This window comes from Hypanus sabinus, chromosome X1, assembly GCF_030144855.1.
Source record: "Hypanus sabinus isolate sHypSab1 chromosome X1, sHypSab1.hap1, whole genome shotgun sequence".
Classification (NCBI taxonomy): Eukaryota; Metazoa; Chordata; class Chondrichthyes; order Myliobatiformes; family Dasyatidae; genus Hypanus; species Hypanus sabinus.
The window spans coordinates 28,306,064-28,326,180 of record NC_082738.1 but is presented as its reverse complement, the minus strand read 5'-3'; the positions used below and the strand labels follow the sequence as shown (position 1 = coordinate 28,326,180).

General features: G+C 41.6%; 1 protein-coding gene across 1 annotated transcript in view; it reads right to left on the bottom strand.

Annotated features, from left to right (window-relative positions):
• Positions 1-20,117, bottom strand: part of LOC132384730 (nuclear receptor subfamily 4 group A member 1-like) — a 57,758-nt gene that overhangs the window by 15,115 nt on the left and 22,526 nt on the right. The window contains exons 2-3 of the mRNA XM_059956145.1: positions 16,289-17,103; positions 1,795-1,924 (exon numbers count right to left, since the gene is read on the bottom strand). Coding sequence (XP_059812128.1) covers positions 1,795-1,924; positions 16,289-17,101 — 943 coding nt within the window. The 5' untranslated portion in view covers positions 17,102-17,103. The remainder of the gene's footprint in view (positions 1-1,794; positions 1,925-16,288; positions 17,104-20,117) is intronic.

Genomic DNA, 20,117 nt, shown 5'->3' with positions numbered 1-20,117 from the left:
ATTAGGTATACTTAAAGAAGCGGTTGATAGCTTCTTGATTAGTAAGGGATTCAAAGGTTACAGGGAGAAAGCAGGGAAATGGGTGAAGAGGGATAATAAGGTGGAGAGGGTTAATAAATCTGCCATGAATGGCAGAACAGACTCAATGGGCCAAACAGCCTTATTCTGCTCCTTTGTTTTGAAATCTACCTGTAGTCAATGGCCCTTTGAAATAGCTAAGGAGGAGAAACAAAAGAATCAGGTCACTACAGCAAGACATAATAAAGATAATCCCAGTGAATGACCCGGGCATGATAAAGGTACCACCAACCCAAATCTTGCAAAACGTTCCTTGCAAAGCACTGGCCAATTTTGAGCCAAAATTAATAGGCAAGTCCAACATTAGTATGATACTGTCAACCAAAAACCCTGCAAATGCTGGAAAGTCCCACATATAGGTTTGTTTGCGTTTGGAATTAATCTATTGGCATGGGTGGAAAAACTGGTCAACAGACGGAAAACGGAGAACCAATGGGCCTTCTTCTACTGCCAAGTGGGGTCATTGCTTGGTCCTCGGCTACACATCTTATATGATTTGGATGATGGAACAAAATGTATGTTGTACATTGGACTCTACAACTCATGTATTTGTTTGTCTATTTATTTATTTATTTGTTTTTGTATTTGCACAGTTTGTCTTCTTTTGCATATTGGTTGTTTGTCAGCTTTGGTGTGTAGATTTTCATTGATTCTATTGAATTTCTCTGTTATACTGTGAATGCCTGGAAGAAAATTAATCTTAGGCTAGTACGTGGTGACATATTACATACATTGGTAATAAATTTCTTTTGAACTTTGAACTTTATTCAAAGCTTGCTGTTGGCAACTGAGTGGGATTGCAGGTTGTGGGGAGGATTTAAAGAAGCCCTGAGGTGACTTAGACAGGTTGAGTGAATGGAGAAATATATAGCAGATGTAGAATAATGTGGATGAATGTGCAAGGAAGAACAAAAAGACAAACTTATATAGACACCACACAACTAAGTGCTTGGTCACCTCCAACTTCTGAGGTCTCTCGCCCGTCTTTAATCACTCTCCATTTAATGTCAATAGCGGCAACCTCTGAACTGGCAAGGAGGTATTTTAGTGTGAACTAATGCCATGGTGTAACTCCCTCTTATCAAAGTTGACCTCCTTTCAAAGAGTATTCACTCAGTAAGTTCTCACTGTGCTTTGTACATAATACAGTTTCTCCAAAATAATCACGAGTTTGCTCCGCTGGGTTGAATTGTGCGCATGTTAATATGGATATCTTCTGTTCGTCTGGAATGGAAAGGATGTCTGTACTTACCTCCATGCTTTTCTGATTATCAAGATCAATTCTATTTGCTGCACATCCAACCCTTGGTTTCCTCTTCAACCTGACTGATTTGATTATGGTAAACTTAAGCTTTGAACATCTTTGCCTCTGAGTATAATTGTTCTTGAAAATAAACCACCAAAACACAGCCCAAAAACTCACTGGAGATGCATGTGAAACAAAGCCTCGCATGTGACAGCAAAAGGTGGGAGGGGGTAGTTTCTGAAACTGTTACTTCCCCATTGCAAAAATTTCTCAAGGGAGTATGTAAAGAAGTGACTTGCATTCTAAATGGCAAACACACCTTATTTATACACCCTTTGATAATACAATTATTTGGTGGCTGGAATTAAATCACTAATGTTAGTGGAAAGGCAGGTGCAATTAATGGGATTTGTGGTTGATAAGCAGAATGTGTGCATTTATATATATCCAGAATTTCTCAAAGGGCTTACCTTCTTTTACCATGCCCACAGCAAGACATTTCTGAAAACGGCAAAACTGGCATCGATTCCGTCGCCGTTTATCCACGGGACAGTCTTTATTAGCGAGGCAAACATACTTGGCATTTTTCTGAACTGTGCGCTATGAAAACAAATGGAAATTGCCAGTGAGAAGAGTGCCTAACTAAGGAACATCCAACATACAGATACAACCTGCCATAGCAACTGGATGTACACACAAATCTACCAACAAACATTCCAGCATGCATCCCCATTCCTGCACCAGAGCACCAATCATACCTCAAAGGTTGAAAGTCTAAATCAAGAAGCCCTCCTACTCCAACCATTCTGTCTTCTCCCTCCTTCCACACAGCAGAAGATAGAAAAGCTTGAGAACACATACCACCAGGCTCAGGGACAGTATCATTCCTGTCATTATAACACAGTTGAATAGCTCCGTTGTACAATAAGGATGAACTCTTGATCTCCAATTCAATCTTGTCATTGCCTTGCACTTTATTGTCTACTCGCACTGCCCTTTCTCTGTAAGTGTGACATTATATTCTGCATTCTGTTCTTTGGTTTCCCTTCTTCCCCTCTGCCATCAGATTTACACCTCTACCACTGCCTCCTCCCTCTCCAAGTCCAGGTTGCAATGACTGGTTCACTCAGTGGAGAAGATCATTGACTGTCATCTACGTACGTTTAAAGACCTGGTCATCGCCAGAGTGAAGAAAAGAGCTGAAAAAATACCGCTGACTCCACCCACCCTAGCAGCCACCTACTCACCAAACTGCCATCAGGGAGACGCTACAGGTCCATCAACACCAGGACTACACGTCACCTCCATCCTGTAGCTCCCCAGCTTCTCAACAAAACTCACTGTCCCTGCACAACATCCATTAAGTGGCCTTTCCTGCTCTCCTTGTTCTGTTGATAATTGTTGAGTCTGTTCACCTGTTCACATTTATTTAATTTAGTTATTGACATTTGCACATGTGACCGTTCTGCTAATTGTTGATTGCTCATGACTGTTTGCACTATTGTCTTGTAAACTGTTGGTTGTTATTGTGTTGTCTGTTATGGTATTGTCCTGTGTTTCACACTTGGCACCGAGACACCATCAATTCTGCTATGTTTCACATACTGGCAATAAAGTGATTCTGATTCTGATTCCTGAATGATGCATGAACCCGTGAACACTACCCCATTATTCCTCCTTTGCTCTACTTATCAATTCTGATTTTGATTCTGAAGTCAGCTTCAGTGCCAAAGGCCAGAAGGATTATAGATGATCAGTCACTACAACTGAGTGATGCACAGTGATGCTCCAGTGGAGTGAGGCGAGAGCAAGGTCAGTGGGCTGGAATAGCACCATTCATGCTCCAGCTTGGAGAAGGTAGTTAGATGGGGAAAGCAACGCGGAACTTCAACACCCATGTCCTGCCGGGGGAAGCTGTGGGGGCAGGTGAAGGGGAAGATGGAACAACTGGGGGTCTTAAAACATCATAATAAACAAATAGGGGTGGAGTGGTTTGGATGCAACATTTTATTCATTTCACTGACCCTCGGTGGTATACCTGTGCGCTGCTCATTAATACAAATTCCAGTCAGCCAATCATGTGGCCACAACTCAATGCATAAGAGCACGCAGCAGTGGTCGAGAGGGTCTGTTGTTGTTCAAACCAAACATCACAATGGGGAGGAAATGTGAACTAAGTGACTTTGACCATGGAATGATTGTCGGTGCCAGAAACTGCTGATCTCCTGGGACTTTCACACACAACAGTTTCCTGAGTTTATAAAGCATGGTGCGTAAAACAAAAAAAACCATCCAGTGCGTGGCAGTTCATGTTAATGAGAGAGGTCAGAATAAAATGGCCAGATTGGTTCAAGCTGACAGGAAAGTGACAGTAACTCAACCACGTGTTACAACAGTGGTGTGCAGAAGAGCGTCTCTGAATGCACAACACATTGAACCTTGAAGTGGACGGGCTACAGCAGCAGAAGACCACGAAAGTGCACTCAGTGGTCATTTTATTAGGTACCTCCTTAACTAACAGTGGCCACCGAGTGTACATTTGGAGGACTCTGAAAACAAAATAAACTGCAGGTGCTGGAAATAAAACAGACTTTCCTTGCGAGTCCGCTGCAGTGCAGTTCTGACGTAGAATCTTCACCTCAAAATGGATCTTGTTCCTCTTTCCACAGACAATGCCAACTTCCAGCATTGTCTATGTGTATTGACCTTGTTAAGTAAACAAATAAGATCTTGATAGTTCCTCTTTTGACAAGTTAACGTGAGAGGAGGTGGAAAAGTTCGAGGGCTGGTGCCAGGCAAATAATCTCTTCTTCAATGATAACAAGACAAAGAAGATGGTTATTGACTTCAGGAGAACTTGCACCAGCCACACCGCTCTTTACATCGATCGCACAGCAGTGGAAACTGAGGCAGTTTCAAATTCCTGGGGCGCACATCTCACACAACCTCTCATGGTCCCAGAACACATTCTACACAATCAGGGAAGCTCACCAACACCTTTACTTTCTGAGGAGACTGAAGCGGGTTGGACTGTGCACATCAATACTCACGTCATTCTACAGATGCGCAGTAGGGAGGACCTTAACAAGCTGCGTTACTGCATGGTACAGAAATTGCACAGCAGCAGACAGGAAGGCTCCACAATGGGTAGTCAAAACTACCCAATGTATCACCGGCACTCAGCCTACCTGGCATCAAGGACATACATACAGAAACATCCCGGAAAAGGGCCAGTAACATCATGAAGAATCCCACCCACCCCGCTCATGGACTGTTTGTCCCACTCCCATCAGGGAGGAGGCTACGTAGCATCCACACCAGGACCACCTGTCTCAAAAACAGTTACTTTCCTAAGCAGTAAGGCTGAACAGCACCTCCACCCACTAACCCACCCCTCCACACCCCCAACCACCACTACTTTATCATTTCCTCTCAGTCACCTTACGTACAGACACTCATGTGCCCAGCGTCACTTTATGGACATACAAGCAATCTGAGTATATAAGCTATCTTATGCATTTATATTTGTGTTTTTATTATTGTTGTGTTGTTTATCTTACTATGTTCTTTTATGTGTTGCAAGGGATGCAGTGTAACAATTATCTTGTTCTCATTTACACTTGTGTACTGGAAATAACGTTTGAACCTTGAAACCCCGGGAACATCAGCACCATACAGATGATGGGCAAAGACAGCCCCCTCTTGGGGAACGAACAGCTCACTTGGCAGTGGGGAATTGAAGGCAATAATGTAGAGGCTCTTGATGCCTTTGGTGCTCCTGTGTAACTGAGGTCAATAGGAAATCAGCAAAGAGATGAGCGATGTAGTAACTACCTAACTGACCAGACAGTGATTTGCAACACGGTTTTAAATTACAATTGATCCCATTTCCAAAACAGCCTCAGCTGGCATTCAACATCCTAAACTAGATGAATGTCACTTCAATCCCAATTTATTTTAATTATGTTTCCTTTGGCCAAGATGGTTAAATATCTAAATCCAGTTAAGAGACTATAAGGTCAATTGAAAGTACACAATCCTATCATGGCTTGGCATGGCAACTACTTCAAGAAATTGTAAAGAGTTGTGGACTCAGTGCAGCCTCCCCTCCATGGACTCGGAATAAATTTCTCACTGCCTTCGTAAAGCATCCAAGGACCCCTCCCAGCCAGAACATTCTTCTTCCTCCCTCCCACCATCAGGAAGATACAAAAGCTTGAAAACAGGCACCACCAGACTCAAGAACTGGCTGTTATAAGACTATTGAATAGACCTCTTGTATAATAAAGATGAATTATTGATATTTCTTGACCCCACAATTTATCTCAACATGGCTTTTACACTTTATTTGTCTACCTGCACTGCACTTTCTTTGCAACCTGTTGTATTACCTCAATGTACTCAGGGAAGAACCAGAATCAGAATCAGGTTTATTATTACTGGAATTTGTTTTCTGGCAGTACATAAAAAATTACTATGAGTTACTATAATATAATAAAATAATAAAAATAATTCAATTATCAAACAAAATGGTGAGGTAGTGTTCATGGACCATTCAGAAATCTGATGGTGGAGGGCAGGAAGTTGTTCCTGAATCATTGAGTGTGGGTCTTCAGCCTCCTGTACCTCCTCCCTGATAGTAGTAATGAGAAGTGAGCAAGTTCCAGATGGTGATGGTCCTTAGTGATGGATGTCGCCTTGTTGAGGCACTGCCTTTTGAAGATGTGCTTTATGTTGAAGAGGGTTGTGCCCATGATGGAGCTGGCTAAATCTACAACCCTCTGCAGCATCTGGTGATCCTGTGCATTGGAGCCTCCACACCAGACGGTGATGCAACCAGTCAAAGGCTCTCCATGGTACATGTGGAGAAATCTACTAGTCTTTGATGACATGTTTGGAATGATCTATTTGGATGGGGAAAGAACAAAAGCTTTTCACTGTCTCTCAGTACATGTGACAATCTAAATCAGTTACCAATGGATACTATCTTTCAACTCTCTCTTAATTTTCCATGGAGAGCAGATTAAAAGAATCGAATAAAGCTGAGAGATTGTTGGTCTGAAAGTTTAGAAAAGTGGTGCACAGCTTGCCACACTGACTTCAATACTTTCTGGCCTGCGCAGTGGATATTTTCATGTCACGTGTGCCTGTCTATAATAAACTGGGCGTAGCCTGCTCGCACGTCATTTTCACCTGCTCACTCAGTTGGGACGCTCTCATCTAGCTAGTCTTGACCTGAAGGCCCAGTAGTGTAAACACTGCCTTCTCAAGCTGCTTACAAAGTATCCAGTGGTGTACCTTGGGGGATACTTTACTTACAGTCTGTTTATTCATTAAAACATGTAATCATAGATTTGCTATTGTACCAAAGAAAGCCATTTGCTCTGTTAGGTCTGTACCAGCTCTTTGAGCACCATTTTTCATTCCCTACACTTTCCTCGCAACACTGCAAACTTTTTACCTTTAAATAGTTATCCATTCGCCTTTCAAAAACCACAATCAAACCTGCATCCACCACGCTGTCTGGCAGTGCATGTGCTATGATCCAAGACACAGAAGAATGATGCCATTATGTAAAGGTATTTATCCACTTCAAACTTAATAAATAACCCTCACACAAGGATAATGTGCTTATCTGACATATAGCGGAAGACATATTGTTGCTAAGCAAATGGCCTTTTGATAGGAAGTTAGCATATTTGCAAAACAACTGTCTTGAATCTATCTGCCCACTCTCCCTCGCTCTCCCAAGAAACAATGTCACAGCTGTGCTGAATATCTGTGTTGTCAATGTTACATGATGAAAAACAGATTTGTTTTTGACAAAATACTATGAAGATTCTGTGCTTAAAGGGCATATTGAGTCACACACTCATTCACTGGCCCTTTTGGTCATAATCAAGTCCATTACATTTTTTCACATAAGTTGTGAATTTTTTTGTTTTATGGCATCAGTACGGTGCAGGCATAATGAGTTGCTATAAATAATTGTTACAATCAAAGATAAATAATGCAAAAGAGGAATAGTGAGGTAGTGTTCATGGGTTCATTATCCATTCAGAAAATTGATGGCAGAAGGGAAGAACCCATTCCTCAAACATTGAGTGTGAGTTTTCAGGTTCCTGTGCCTCCTTCATGATGGATATCACTTTCTTGAGTCACCACCTCTTGCAGATCTCTTTGATAGTTGGGGAGGATTGTATCCGTGATGGAGCTGGTTGAGTCTACAACCCTCTGCAGCCTCCATGCCAGATGGTGATGGAACCAGTCAGAATGCTGTTCATGGTACATATGTAGACATTTGATAGAGTCTTCGGTGACATACCAAATCTCCACAAACTCCTAATGAAATATAGCTGTTGATAATGCCTTTGCCATGTGTTGGGCCCAGGATAGATCCCTCGAGATGTTGATGCCCAGGAACTGGAAACTGCTCGTGCTTTCCATCACAGACCCCTTCAATCAGGACTGATGTGTGTTCTCCCAACTTCTCCTTCCTGAATTCTACAACATTTCAAGCTGAGATCCTTCAGCAAAGGCCTAGCTAGAATGGATGTGGAGAGGACGTTTCCTATAGTGGGGAGTCTAGGACTAGAGGACCAGAGGGCACAGCCTCAGAATACAAGAATGTCCCTTTAGAGCAGAGATGAGGAGGAATTCCTTAAGCCAGAGGGTGGTGTATCTGTAGAATTTGTTACCACAGACAGCTGCGGAAACCAAGTCACTAGGTATATTTAAAGCAGAGGTTGATAGGTTCTTGATTTGTAAGGCTGTCAAAGGTTATGGAGAGAAGGCAGGAGAATAGGGTTGAGAGGGATAATAAATCAACCATGATGGAATGGTGGAGCAAGCTCAATGGATCAAATAGCCTAAGTCTGCTCCCATGTCTTATGATCTTATGAATGAGGCATGATTTTTTGAATGGATGAACAGGCTTGAGGGGCTTAAATGCTCACTCAAGCTCTTGCTCCTTAAGCTGCCACATCCTTGGAAGTTTCACAGCTATTAAAACATGGTGCGGGTTGTGAAGAAAGATAAGGGAGTCAGCTGAAATCACCCTGTCACGGCTGTGCAAGAAGCCTGCTTCCTGAAACTTGCGGATCTTGAAATCTATGTGTGAGTAACTGATTGTGTGTGGAGGAAGGGTGGGTGGGGGAATTCTCATGTCACTGGCTTTCAGTGAAAGCACGAGTTAGTCACAAGTGAGTCACGACTGAGATATAAAGGTCTCTCTCAGAAATGTAATTACCTTGGTATTCCCCCAGATCCCCATTGTTGTCAGCTTAAACCACAGATTGAGAAAAGATACCTTAAGGAGCCAAATATTGGTTACACTACTATTGCAATCACAGATACTATTAATGCATTACTTTCAAATGCTATTTTCATCACAGACAGTTTAGAAGGGGCTATTTAATACAGTTTTACAGTGATATGTGAGACAGGGAGTTACATGAAATTCTAAAGTACAACCAAGTCCATTTTTAAATATTAACCTGGGAACTGATCCAAAAGAACTCAATATCAACTAGTACTGGTGAGTATTTTGCTGAAGATTTACCCAGGACACAAATTTCTGACAATAACATCGTTGTCATCTTTATTTCACAGTTCCAGTATTTACAACATTTTGATTTGTTCTTTTGAGTATTTTGTATCTATCTTATTTATAAGGCATAAATAGAGTTACCACCATATTAACAATCTTAAAGCACAGAAAGAAGTCACTGGATTATGCTTCTGCTGACTCTTTAAAAGAGCTCTCCATTAATCTGAAACATTGTTTTTTTCTCCACTGCCCTGTTTTGTTTTTACCCCTTCAGGTATTAATCCAATACCTTTGAGGAAATTTCTATTCAATTTGTTCTCACTATCCTTTCAGGGGAGTGTGCAGCATTATCACAACAACTTGCTGCATGAATAAATGACTGTTCCTTTCCCTCCATTTCTTTGCAAGGTAGGTCTGATGCTTTCCAGTAATTGACCCTCCTGCCACTGGAACAGTTTTGTTTTCCTTTCTCCATCAAAACCACCATTGACACAAGAGGTTCTGCAGATGCTGGAATTCCAGAGCAACAAATACAAAATGCTGGAGGCATTCAACAGGTCAGTTAGCATCTATGGAAGGGAATGAACAGTCAATATTTCGGGCTGAGACCCTTCATCGGCTTTGGAAAGGAAGGGGAAAGAAGCCAGAATAAGAAGGTTGGTGGAGGGGGAGGGGATGATGTGAGTAACTGGGTAGGTGATAGGTGAAAGTGGTACAAGGCTGAAGAAAGAGGAATCTGATAGGTGGAGACAGTGGACCATGGAAGAAAGTGTAGGAGGAGGGGAACCAGGGGTGGGTGATGGGCAGGTGAAAACCACCACTGTGTACCTCCTTAATCCTCCTGCTCTGAAGAGAACTACCCCACCTTCTCCCACTTCTTTTACATAACTGAAGTCATTCACCTTGAGATCATATGAGGAGATCTCCTCTGTAACCTCTCCAGGCCATGACATTTTTCCTGATGCATGGTAACTATATCCTAGCTGAAGCCGAGCCATATCTTCAATGCTCACAAGAGATATTGCTGCTCTATTGAACAAATTCAGCTCTCATTTGTAATTGTGATATTCAATAGGGTGATCATAATTGAATTATTGAATTGAAATCTCCCTGGTTCCATCATCCCTACAACCCGAACACCTCTTCTTATGACCATAACCAGTCCAGTTCCTGCACCCCTCCCAATCCCTGCAAGTCACCTCCATTTTTATACCCTTTCCTGCCTTTGTAATATCCTTCAATCCCACATACTAGTAAAGTCAGAAGTAAGGTGATAGGAATAATAGTACAACTGAAATGTGTGGCTAAAGAGCTAGTGTACGAGGGAGGGTTTCAGATATCTGGGATCCCTTCCAGGGCAGGTGGAACCAGGGTATGAGGGATAGGTCGTAGCTAAACTAAAAGTGAACAAATATCCTTGCATGGAGTTTCTCTAGTGCTATTTGGGTAGGTTTTAACTAGTGTGGCAGAGGGTGGCAACTGGAGCTACAGGTCAGTAGATATAGAGATTGAGGAAAAGGTAGAGGTTAAGTCAAATAAGTATAATAGGGAAAACAGGCAGAGCCCAGATAATAAACATAGCAGGAATGATGGTCTAAAGTGTATTTAGTTCAGTGCAACTATTACAGATCAGGCAGATGAAGTTAGATCCTGGACCTAACATAGAAATATGATTTTTTAGCCATTATTGATGCTTGGTTGAGAAAAGGGGAGGGCTAGCAGCTCAGTGTTCTAGGATTCAGATGTTTCAGATGTGCTAAGAAAGGGATGTAAAGAAAAAGAAGGGATTGCACTACTGATCAGGGAGAATGTCACAACAGCACTTAACCAGGACATCCTGGAAGCTCACCAACTGAGGTAATATAGATAGAGCTCAGAAGTAAGGAAGGAGCAATTACTATGATGGGGTTATGCTATAGGCCTTCCAAGAGCCAGCAGGCGATAGAGTAACAGATATGTAGGCAAAATATGGAAAGATGTAAAAGTAACAGTGTTGTTGCGGGTGACTTTAATTTCCCCAACTTTGTCTTGAAGTGTTAGAGGTTTAGATGGGGCAGATTTTTTTCAGTGCATCCAGGAGGGTGTATTGAAACAATTTTTTGCAGATAATTCAACCAGGGAAATGGCCATATTAGATCTTGTACCAGGAAATAAGCCTGGCCAAGTGATCAAAGTTTCAATGGGAGTTCATTTTGAGAACAGTGATTATAATTCCTCAAGATTCAAGATAGTTATAGATAAGGATAGAACATTGTGGTGATAGGGGATTCATTAGTTAGGGAAACAAAAAGGAGGTTCTGTGGATGAAAGTGAGATTTCCAGATGGTATGTTGCCTCCTAGGTGCCAGAGTCTGGGAAATCTCAGATCGAGTACTCAGTGGGAGGGTGAGCAGCCAGAGGTTGTGGTCCATATAGGTACCATTGACATGGGTAGGAAGAGGGACGAGGTTCTGCAAAGCAAGTTCAGGGAGTTAGGTGCTAAGTTAAAGGACAGGACTTCCAGGGTTGTGATCTTAGGATTGCTACCCTGGCCACATGCTAGTGAGGCCAGAAATAGGGAGATCATCCAGTTTAACAAATGGCTAAGGAGTTGGTGTAGGAGGGAGGGCACAAGATTTTTATATCATTGGGCTCTCTTCCAGGGAAGGTGGGATCTGTATAGAAGAGATGGTTTGCACCTAAACTGGAGGGGAATTAATATCCTAATTGGAATGTATGCTAGTACTGCCCAGGAAATGAGGGGGGGGGGGGATATGGTTAAACTAGAGTTGCAGGGAGATGGGAACCAGAGTGCCAGAATAAGTTCTGGAGAAAGATGTTGTTAGGACCTCAGACCAAGTCAAGAATCAAAAGGTTGAGCATGGTGGGACTAATGTTCCAAGCTATGTATACTTCAATGCAAGGCATGGATCAGCACGTGGAGTTATGATATTGTAGCCACTGGTGAGACTTGGCTGCAAGAAGGATAGGATGGACAGCTCAATATTCTGGGATTCAGTTGTTTTAGATGTGACAGAGTGGGAGGGATTAAAGGGGGAGGGGTGGCATTACTAGTCAGGAAAATATCACGGCAGCGCTCAGTCAGGACAGACTGGAGAGCTCATCTAGTGAAGCTCTATGGGTGGAATGGAGGAATAAGAAAGGTATGACCACATTAATGGGGCTATATTACAGACAACCCAACAGTCTGTGGAATTCAGAAGAGTAAATTTGTTGAGAGATCTCAGAGTTTTGCAAGAAACATAAGATTGTGATAGTAGGTGATTTTAACTTTCCACATGTCTTTATGACCACCGGTGTTTGGAGGCTATCAGTGCTGGGACCTCTGTTGTTTTTATATATATTAATGATTTGGTTGAGGTGGGAGATTCTAATTTCCCGAATATTGATTGGCATCTCCCTAGAGCGAGGGGTTTAGATGGGGTGGAGTTTGTTAGGTGTGTTCAGGAAGGTTTCCTGACACAATATGTAGATAAGCCTACAAGGGGAGAGGCTGTACTTGATCTGATATTGGGAAATAAACCTGGTCAGGTGCCGGGTCTCTCACTGGGAGAGCATTTATGAGATAGTGATCACAATTCTATCATTGGAGAGAGATAGGAACAGACAAGTTAGGAAAGTGTTTAATTGGAGTAAAGGGAAATATGAGGCTATCAGGCAGGGGCTTGGAAGCATAAATTGGGAACAGATGTTCTCAGAGAAATGTACGGCAGAAATATGGCAAATGTTCAGGGGATATTTACGTGGAGTTCTGCATAGGTACATTCCAGTGAGACAGGGAAAGGATGGTAGGGTACAGGAACTGTGGTGTACAAAGGCCGTTGAAAATCTAGACAAGAATAAAAGAAAAGCTTAATAAAAGTTCAAAAAAACTAGTTAATGATAGAGATCTAGAAGATGCTAAGGCTAGCAGGAAGGAGCTTAAGAATGAAATTAGGAGAGCCAGAAGGGGCCATGAGAATGCCTTGGTGAGCAGGATTAAAGAAAACCTTTTTCAATCATTTTATTGAGTTTCATATATATATAAAGAAAAACATAACATAATAATGAATAGGTTATGAATACAATAGATTTGAAATTGCATTGGTAATAAGATAATATCCTATTAAACATCAACAGAAAAAAGTACATTAATCAATCGTCTGTATAACTATATATGAAAAAAAACAAAATTAATCGTCAAAAAAGAAAAAAAATTGAAAATAAGTAAAAGAAAATGTATATTGAAAAAAAAACACTAAACTAAACTAACATGGGCAATAATAACAGTTTATAAGTATATGATAGTGTCAAAAAAACTCCGGAACTCCATACCTGAACAAGAATAAGCAGAGAGGAGGTCTGGAAAAGGTCAGATTAATTCATATGAAAATGTCGAATAAACGGTCCCCAAGTTTCTTCAAATTTGACTGATGAGTCAAAAATAGTGCTTCTGATTTTTTCCAAACTTAGATATGAAATAGTTTGGGAAAACCACTGAGACATGGTAGGAGGATTTACTTCTTTCCAGTTTTGTAATATGGACCTTCTGGCCATTAATGTTACAAAAGCAATCATTCGTCTGATTGAAGGGGAAAACTGAATACCATCCTCATTTGGTATACCAAAAATTGCAGTAATAAAATGAGGTTGTAAATCGATATTCCAAATTGAGGAAATGGTAACAAATATGTCCTTCCAATAGTTATGTAAAGTGCGACATGACCAAAACATGTGGGTCAATGAAGCCACTTCTAGATGACACCTGTCACATTGAGGGTTAATATAAGAGTAGAATCGAGCAAGCTTATCTTTAGACATATAAGCTCTATGTACAATTTTAAATTGTATTAAAGCATGTTTAGCACACATAGAAGAGGAATTAACCATTTTTAAAATTTTAAAAATACAGTCTTTTCCCCCCATGGATGGGGAATCAAGAACTAGAGGGTAGAGGGGAAAGATTTAATAGGAACCTGAGGGGCAACTATTACACCCAGAGGGTGGTCTGTATATGGAATGAGATGCCAGAGGAAGTGGTTGAGGCAGATACAATAAAAATACTTGAAAGACATTTGAACCAGTAATTGGATAGTAAAGGCTCAGAGAGATATGGGTCAACCATGAGCAAATGGAACTAGCCAAGATGGGCACCTTAGCACTGATGAGTTGATCAAAAAGAACCTACTTCTGTGCTGTATGGCTCTCTGACTCTACTAGTGTTATAGAACTTGCAGGATGAGAAAACATTGCTTCCATTCACAGACTTTTTTTATGGGCATTTGGACAGATACGTTTGACAAAGCTAAGTGAAAACCATGCTTTCAAAAGCATGAAAACAGCAAGCTTCACCTCCGTGTTTTATCTCTGTTCACTGCCTTATCTCACTGGTTTGATCTCTTTCTCTTCAGATACCTCTTGTCTCCCATCTCTTCCCCTCAATGAACAGCACATTAACAAAAGTCAGTTGAATCTTGTACATGTGCACTAAATGACCCCAGTATGCATTTTCCCAGAGAACCAGTCTGAGAATGAACAGGCACACACAGCATTAGCCTTGAGGCGAAATTCAAATTATTTTATACTTAGCAGATATGAAAGAGGCATTGAAATAAAATTAAGCCTAAATGCAGCTTTTAAATACAAATAAAGTCTATTTTCCATTATATCTCAAGTCCCACTCCCAACTAAAAAACAATGAGACATTTGAAAGAACCATTTTTTTGGGGAGTTATTTTGTGCAATACTTCTTTAAGCTAGTACACAGAGGGCTACTGTATCACAAGTAGTTTTTTTCACCTGAGTTATCTGGGCACCCTGAGCATTTCAGAAATTATAAATTGAACTTCAAAATATTTTGTACTGAGACCCTTCATCAGTACTGAAAAGGAAGGGGGCAGAAGCCGGAATAAACAGATGGGGGAAAGGAGGAGCACAAGCTGGCAGGCGATAGGTGAGCCCAGATGAAGGGGAAGGTAGGTGGGTGGGGAGGGAATGTGAAAGTGATTGATACGTTCGCTTCCCCTCCCCTCATGACTTGCCATCACCTACATCTGGATCCCCACCTTCTTCCCTTTATTAGATAGCCCACTGTTCTCTCTAATCAGATTCATTCATCTTCACTTGAATCAAATTCATTCATTATCCCTTCCACCTATCACCTCCCATCTTCTCACTTCAATGCCATTCCCCCACCCACCAACCTGGACTCATCTATCACCTGCCAGCTTGTACTCCTTCCACCCCCACCCCCACCAGTTTCTTACTGTAGCTTCTTCCCCTTTCCTACCCAGTCCAAATAAAGGATCTCAGCCCAAAATATCAGCTCCATAGTTTCCCTCCATAGATGCTGCCTGAACTGCTGACTTCCCCCAGCATTTGTGTGGGTTTCTCAAGACTTGTACCATCTGCTGAGTCTCTTGTGTCTCTGTGATAAAGTTCAGATGTTGTGTCTGTTGATCTTACATACAACCTTACACTGGAGAAGGAGACACTTGGCCCACCTTATCCATGCCAGCTCTCTGAGAGAGATATCCTATTAATACCAGTCTCCTGTTTCTTCCCTATGGTTCCACAGGTGTTTCCTTTTCAAGTGTATATCCAATTTCCTTTTGAAAGTTCAATGTTATCAGTTATCCTAGCATACAACATGCCATAAATTTGAGTGGCATGCTAAGCACAGACTGTTCCTAGTTCTAAAAAATTACTTGCCTTACTGTATTCTTTCCACTGATATTTGGACAGCTTGCAGATTGGCTCAATGGGTTCTATAGTAACAGTGTAACACTTGTGTTTCTGGCCTCAAGTTTACTTGTTACACTTCAATCTCAAAAATGGCCAAAGACTTAAGCCAAATTATAATCTTTAGACAAAATTCAGTTCTTGCAACATCTTTTCACAGAATACAGTGAAACGACCTCACACATTGCCCCATCAGAAGGTTGGGAATGGGTCACAGCTGGGAAAGTGTTATGTTGAAGATTAAAGCTGAGGAGGTGGAAGTGTGCTTGGGGAGTCTGCATTAAAGAATGACAATGTGTAGAGAGCTCCGTGAGCCTGCCGAGAGGAGTGTGTGCTAGCAATGATATGTCATGCAAATTGATGCTTCATGCTCTGAGCTGTTGAAGGTGGCGAGGTGTATGTTACTAATGGAACTCTACGATCTACTGCATGTGTGACACATCACAGCAAAGATCCTTTGTGCATAACATTCCAAGTAACAACTATTATTCTGCTTAGGAGCTGTTGCAGTATGGATCATGTTGGCAGAACTCTGATTGTTTTAAAGTGCTGTAACAAACAGGGTAAAGTAAGTAGCAATAAAAATTAAAGATGCAAAACACACTGGCAATTTGCAATTGTCCATTTTGCACATCATCACACGGAATAAAAATTAACTCCGATCGTCATTAAGGTTTAAATAATTGTTCAAATACCTTGAAGAAACCTTTGCATCCTTCGCAGGTTCGTACACCGTAGTGCTGGCATGAAGCATTATCTCCGCATACAGCACACTGGCCTTCACTAGTGGGGGGATTCCGAGATGGCGGAGAGGGGATGGGATTATCTATTACAATGGGACTGTCCAAGATACGCGGTCCATGGTCCATGGGTAAGGGAGGAAAAGTCATTGAGGCATGGTTGGTGATATCGTAAGACATAGTGTCGACTAGTTGATGGACATTATTCGGTCCATGAGAACTTGTATCAAGCCTCATGTGGCAATGTGGCCCTGGAGGCTCTGAAGGTAACTGTTTAAAGGAAAAGAAAGAAAGTTGGGAAACATTTTTTTGCTGATCTAACAAATGATCCATCTCACTATACTGAAGTGAATGATGAGGAAAAGTTTCATCCCAAATGGACACTTGCTGCATCTGAAAACCAGGGGTTGAAGCTGATGGGATGGAGCAAGATCCATTGTAGTATTGAGAAGACCCACAATGAGGTGTCACCTCTTCTAAGTGCATGTTGATTGAGCCTGGGTAACAGCCAAACATCTGAACATCCTCCACTTTAAATGGAGACTGCTGGTTAGAAACCATCAATTGGTACAAATAGGCATCAAAGTCCCCATTGTTGCTGTCAATGAAAGTATTGAAGCTGGGTAGAGAGGTGGTGGCAGTGATTTCTGTGGTGCTGAGGTCCATTCCAAACTTGACAAACTCAGAAGTCAGTAAGTCAGAACTGTGGTCCTCATATGGTCCTCCACATTGTGGCAAGGTTGCATACTGTGCCTGGAGACAAGGCATTTCTGAAAACAAAACAGATCAAAATCCAGTCAGACCACAGTTTATGTTGTTCTTCTTTCATTAACACAGAATAAAGGCTACGCACAAGGTCAAAACCTTGTGGATAGCTTTTATTTTATCATGGAGTTGAGAGGTTAATGAGATGAAATGAGAGGTTAAACTCAGCCAGCTCCATCGTGGGCACTAGCCTGCCTACCATTGAGAACATCTCAAAAGGTGATGCCTCAAAAAGTTTTATTAAGGATCCCCAACACCCAGGATGTGCCCTCGTCTCATTATGACCATCAGAGAGGAGGTGTAGAAGCATGAAGACACACACTCAATGTTTTAGGAACAGCTTCTTCCCTTCTGCCATCAGATTTCTGAACACACAATGAACTCTACCTTACTATTTTTGCCCTCTTTTTGAACTACTTGCTTAGTTTTTTATATATTTCTTATTGTAATTTATAGCATAGTTTATGTACTGCTGCTGCAATACACATTTCAGGAAGTATGTCAGTGATAATAAGCCTGATTCTGATTTAAATGTTGATTTTGATGGTTGTGTGTTTTATTTAGCAACCTCTTTAACCTCTCACTTTGGCAGTCTGAGGTACTCACCTGCTTCAAGCAGGCTTCAATTGTACCGGTGCGCAAGAAGAATGTAGTAACCTGCCTCAAATCATCCAGTAGCACTTATACCCCTGATGAAACATACCAACTCTTGCCTGAGAAGTGACATGGATCCAGCTCCAAATTGCCTACCATCACAACGGGAAAACAGCAGATGCCACTTCATTGGCTCTTCACTCAGCCCTGGAATATCTACAGCAAAGATGCTCATCAGGATGCTCTTCATTAACTACAGCTTGGCATTCAATGCTATCATCCTCTCAAAACCAATTAAAAAGCTTCAAGACCTTGGCCTCAATACCCCCTTGTGCAACTGGATCCTCAATTTCCTCACTTGTCGACCCCAGTCAGTTTGGATTGGCAACAATATCTCCCCCACAATCTCCATCAGCACAGGTGTACCACAATGCTGTGTGCTTAGCCCCTCTCTACTCACTTTACACTTATGACTGTGAGGCTAAGTACAGTTCCAAAGCCATATTCAAGTCTGCTGACACCACTGTTGTTGACCAAATCAAAGGTGGTGATGAATCAGCATAAAGGAAGGAGACTGAAACTCTAGCTGAGTGGTGTCATAACACCAATCACTCACTCAATGTCAGGAAGACCAAAGAGCTGATTATTAACTTCAGGAGGAGGAAACCTGAGGTTCCTGAGCCAGTTCTCATTAGGGAATCAGAGGTGGAAAGGGTCAGCAACTTAAAATTCCTCAGTGTTATCATTTCAGATGACTTGTCCTGGGTCCAGCACGTAAGTGCCATTATGAAGAAAGCACAGCAGTGCCTCTACTTTCTTCAGAGTTTGCAAAGATTCAGCATGACATCTAAAACATTGACAAACTTCTACAGATGTGTGGTGGAAAGTATATTGACTGGTTGCATCACAGCCTGATATGGAAACATTAATGCTCTTGAACAGAATATCCTCCAAGAAAATAGTGGAAACGGCACAGCGCATCATTGGTAAAGCCCTCCCCACCATTGAGTACATGGAGCTCTGTTGCAGGGAAGCAGCATCAATCATCAAGCACCTCCACATTCCAGGCCATGCTCTCTTTTCACTGCTGCCATCAAGAAGAAGGTACAGGAGCCTCAGGACTAACACCACCACGTTCAAGAACAGTTATTAACCCTCAACCATCAGGCTCTTGAACCAGAGGGAATAGCTTCACTCAACTTCACTTCCACATCACAGAACTGTTCCCATAACCTGTGGACTTATTTTCAAGGACTCTTCATCTCATGTTCTTGATATTTATTTCTTATTTCTTATTATTATTATTTCTCTTTGTATTTCACAGTTTGTTGTCTTTTGCACACTGGTTGTTTGTCCATTCTGTAGGGTGTGGTCTCTCATTGATTCTATTGTGTTTCTTGTAATTACTGCAAATGCCTGCAAGAAGATTAATCACAGGGTTCTATATGGTGACATATACGTACTTTGATAATAAATTTACTTTGAACTTTGAACGCTGGTCTAACTATCAAGAACACTAGGTGGCTGGAAAGAGTGTACAGAAGATGTACAAGAATGTTGCCAGGACTGAAGAGCCTGAGTTATAGTGAGAGGCTTAGCAGGCTAGGACTTTAATCCTTTGGAATGTAAGAGGCTGAGGGGTGACCTTATGGAGATGTATAAAATAATGGGGGTATATTGACAGGATGAATGTACACAGCCTTTTTCTCGGGGAGAGGGAACCAAAAACTGAAGGGCAGAGGTTTAAGGTGGGAGGAGAAAGATTTAAAAGGAACTGAGGCACAACTTTTTCCACACACAGTGTGATCAATATATGGAACGGGCTACTTGAGGACGTGGTTAACGTGGGTACAATACCAGCATTTAAAAGGCTTTTGGATAAGTATACAGAGAGGAAAGGTTTAGCAGGATTAGGACCAAATGCAGGCAAATAGGATTTGCTTCTATGGGCACCTTGGTCAGCATGGACGAGTTGAGTTGAAGGGCCTGTTTTTGCGCTGTATGGTGCTATGACACTGCGGAATTGCTGTTTTTCACCCAATGAAACCAATATAGTGCAGGCCAGTTGTGGTCCAAGTTCCAAACTTCAGCCATTTTAGGCCATTGACTTTTCCTGATGATTATACACTTTCTAATCTAGGTACCAAAGATTTATGCTAAATCTGCTGGCTATATTTTGAGTCTGCTCCCTGGATCTCACCAATGGGAAAAGGAGGTCATTGGCATGTAGCTTCAAATAAATGGAATATAACAAAATATAAGGCTGCAATCCAAGCAGTTGTGTTGGCTGAATGACAGCAGACACTCTAAGCTCACAAGTGTCATTTGTCATCACTGAGAGATGTAAATGTACAAATATAAAAATGTGTATCATCTTCTAGAATTTGTTTATGTTTATAAGAAGAAATTTGAAAAATACTGTAAA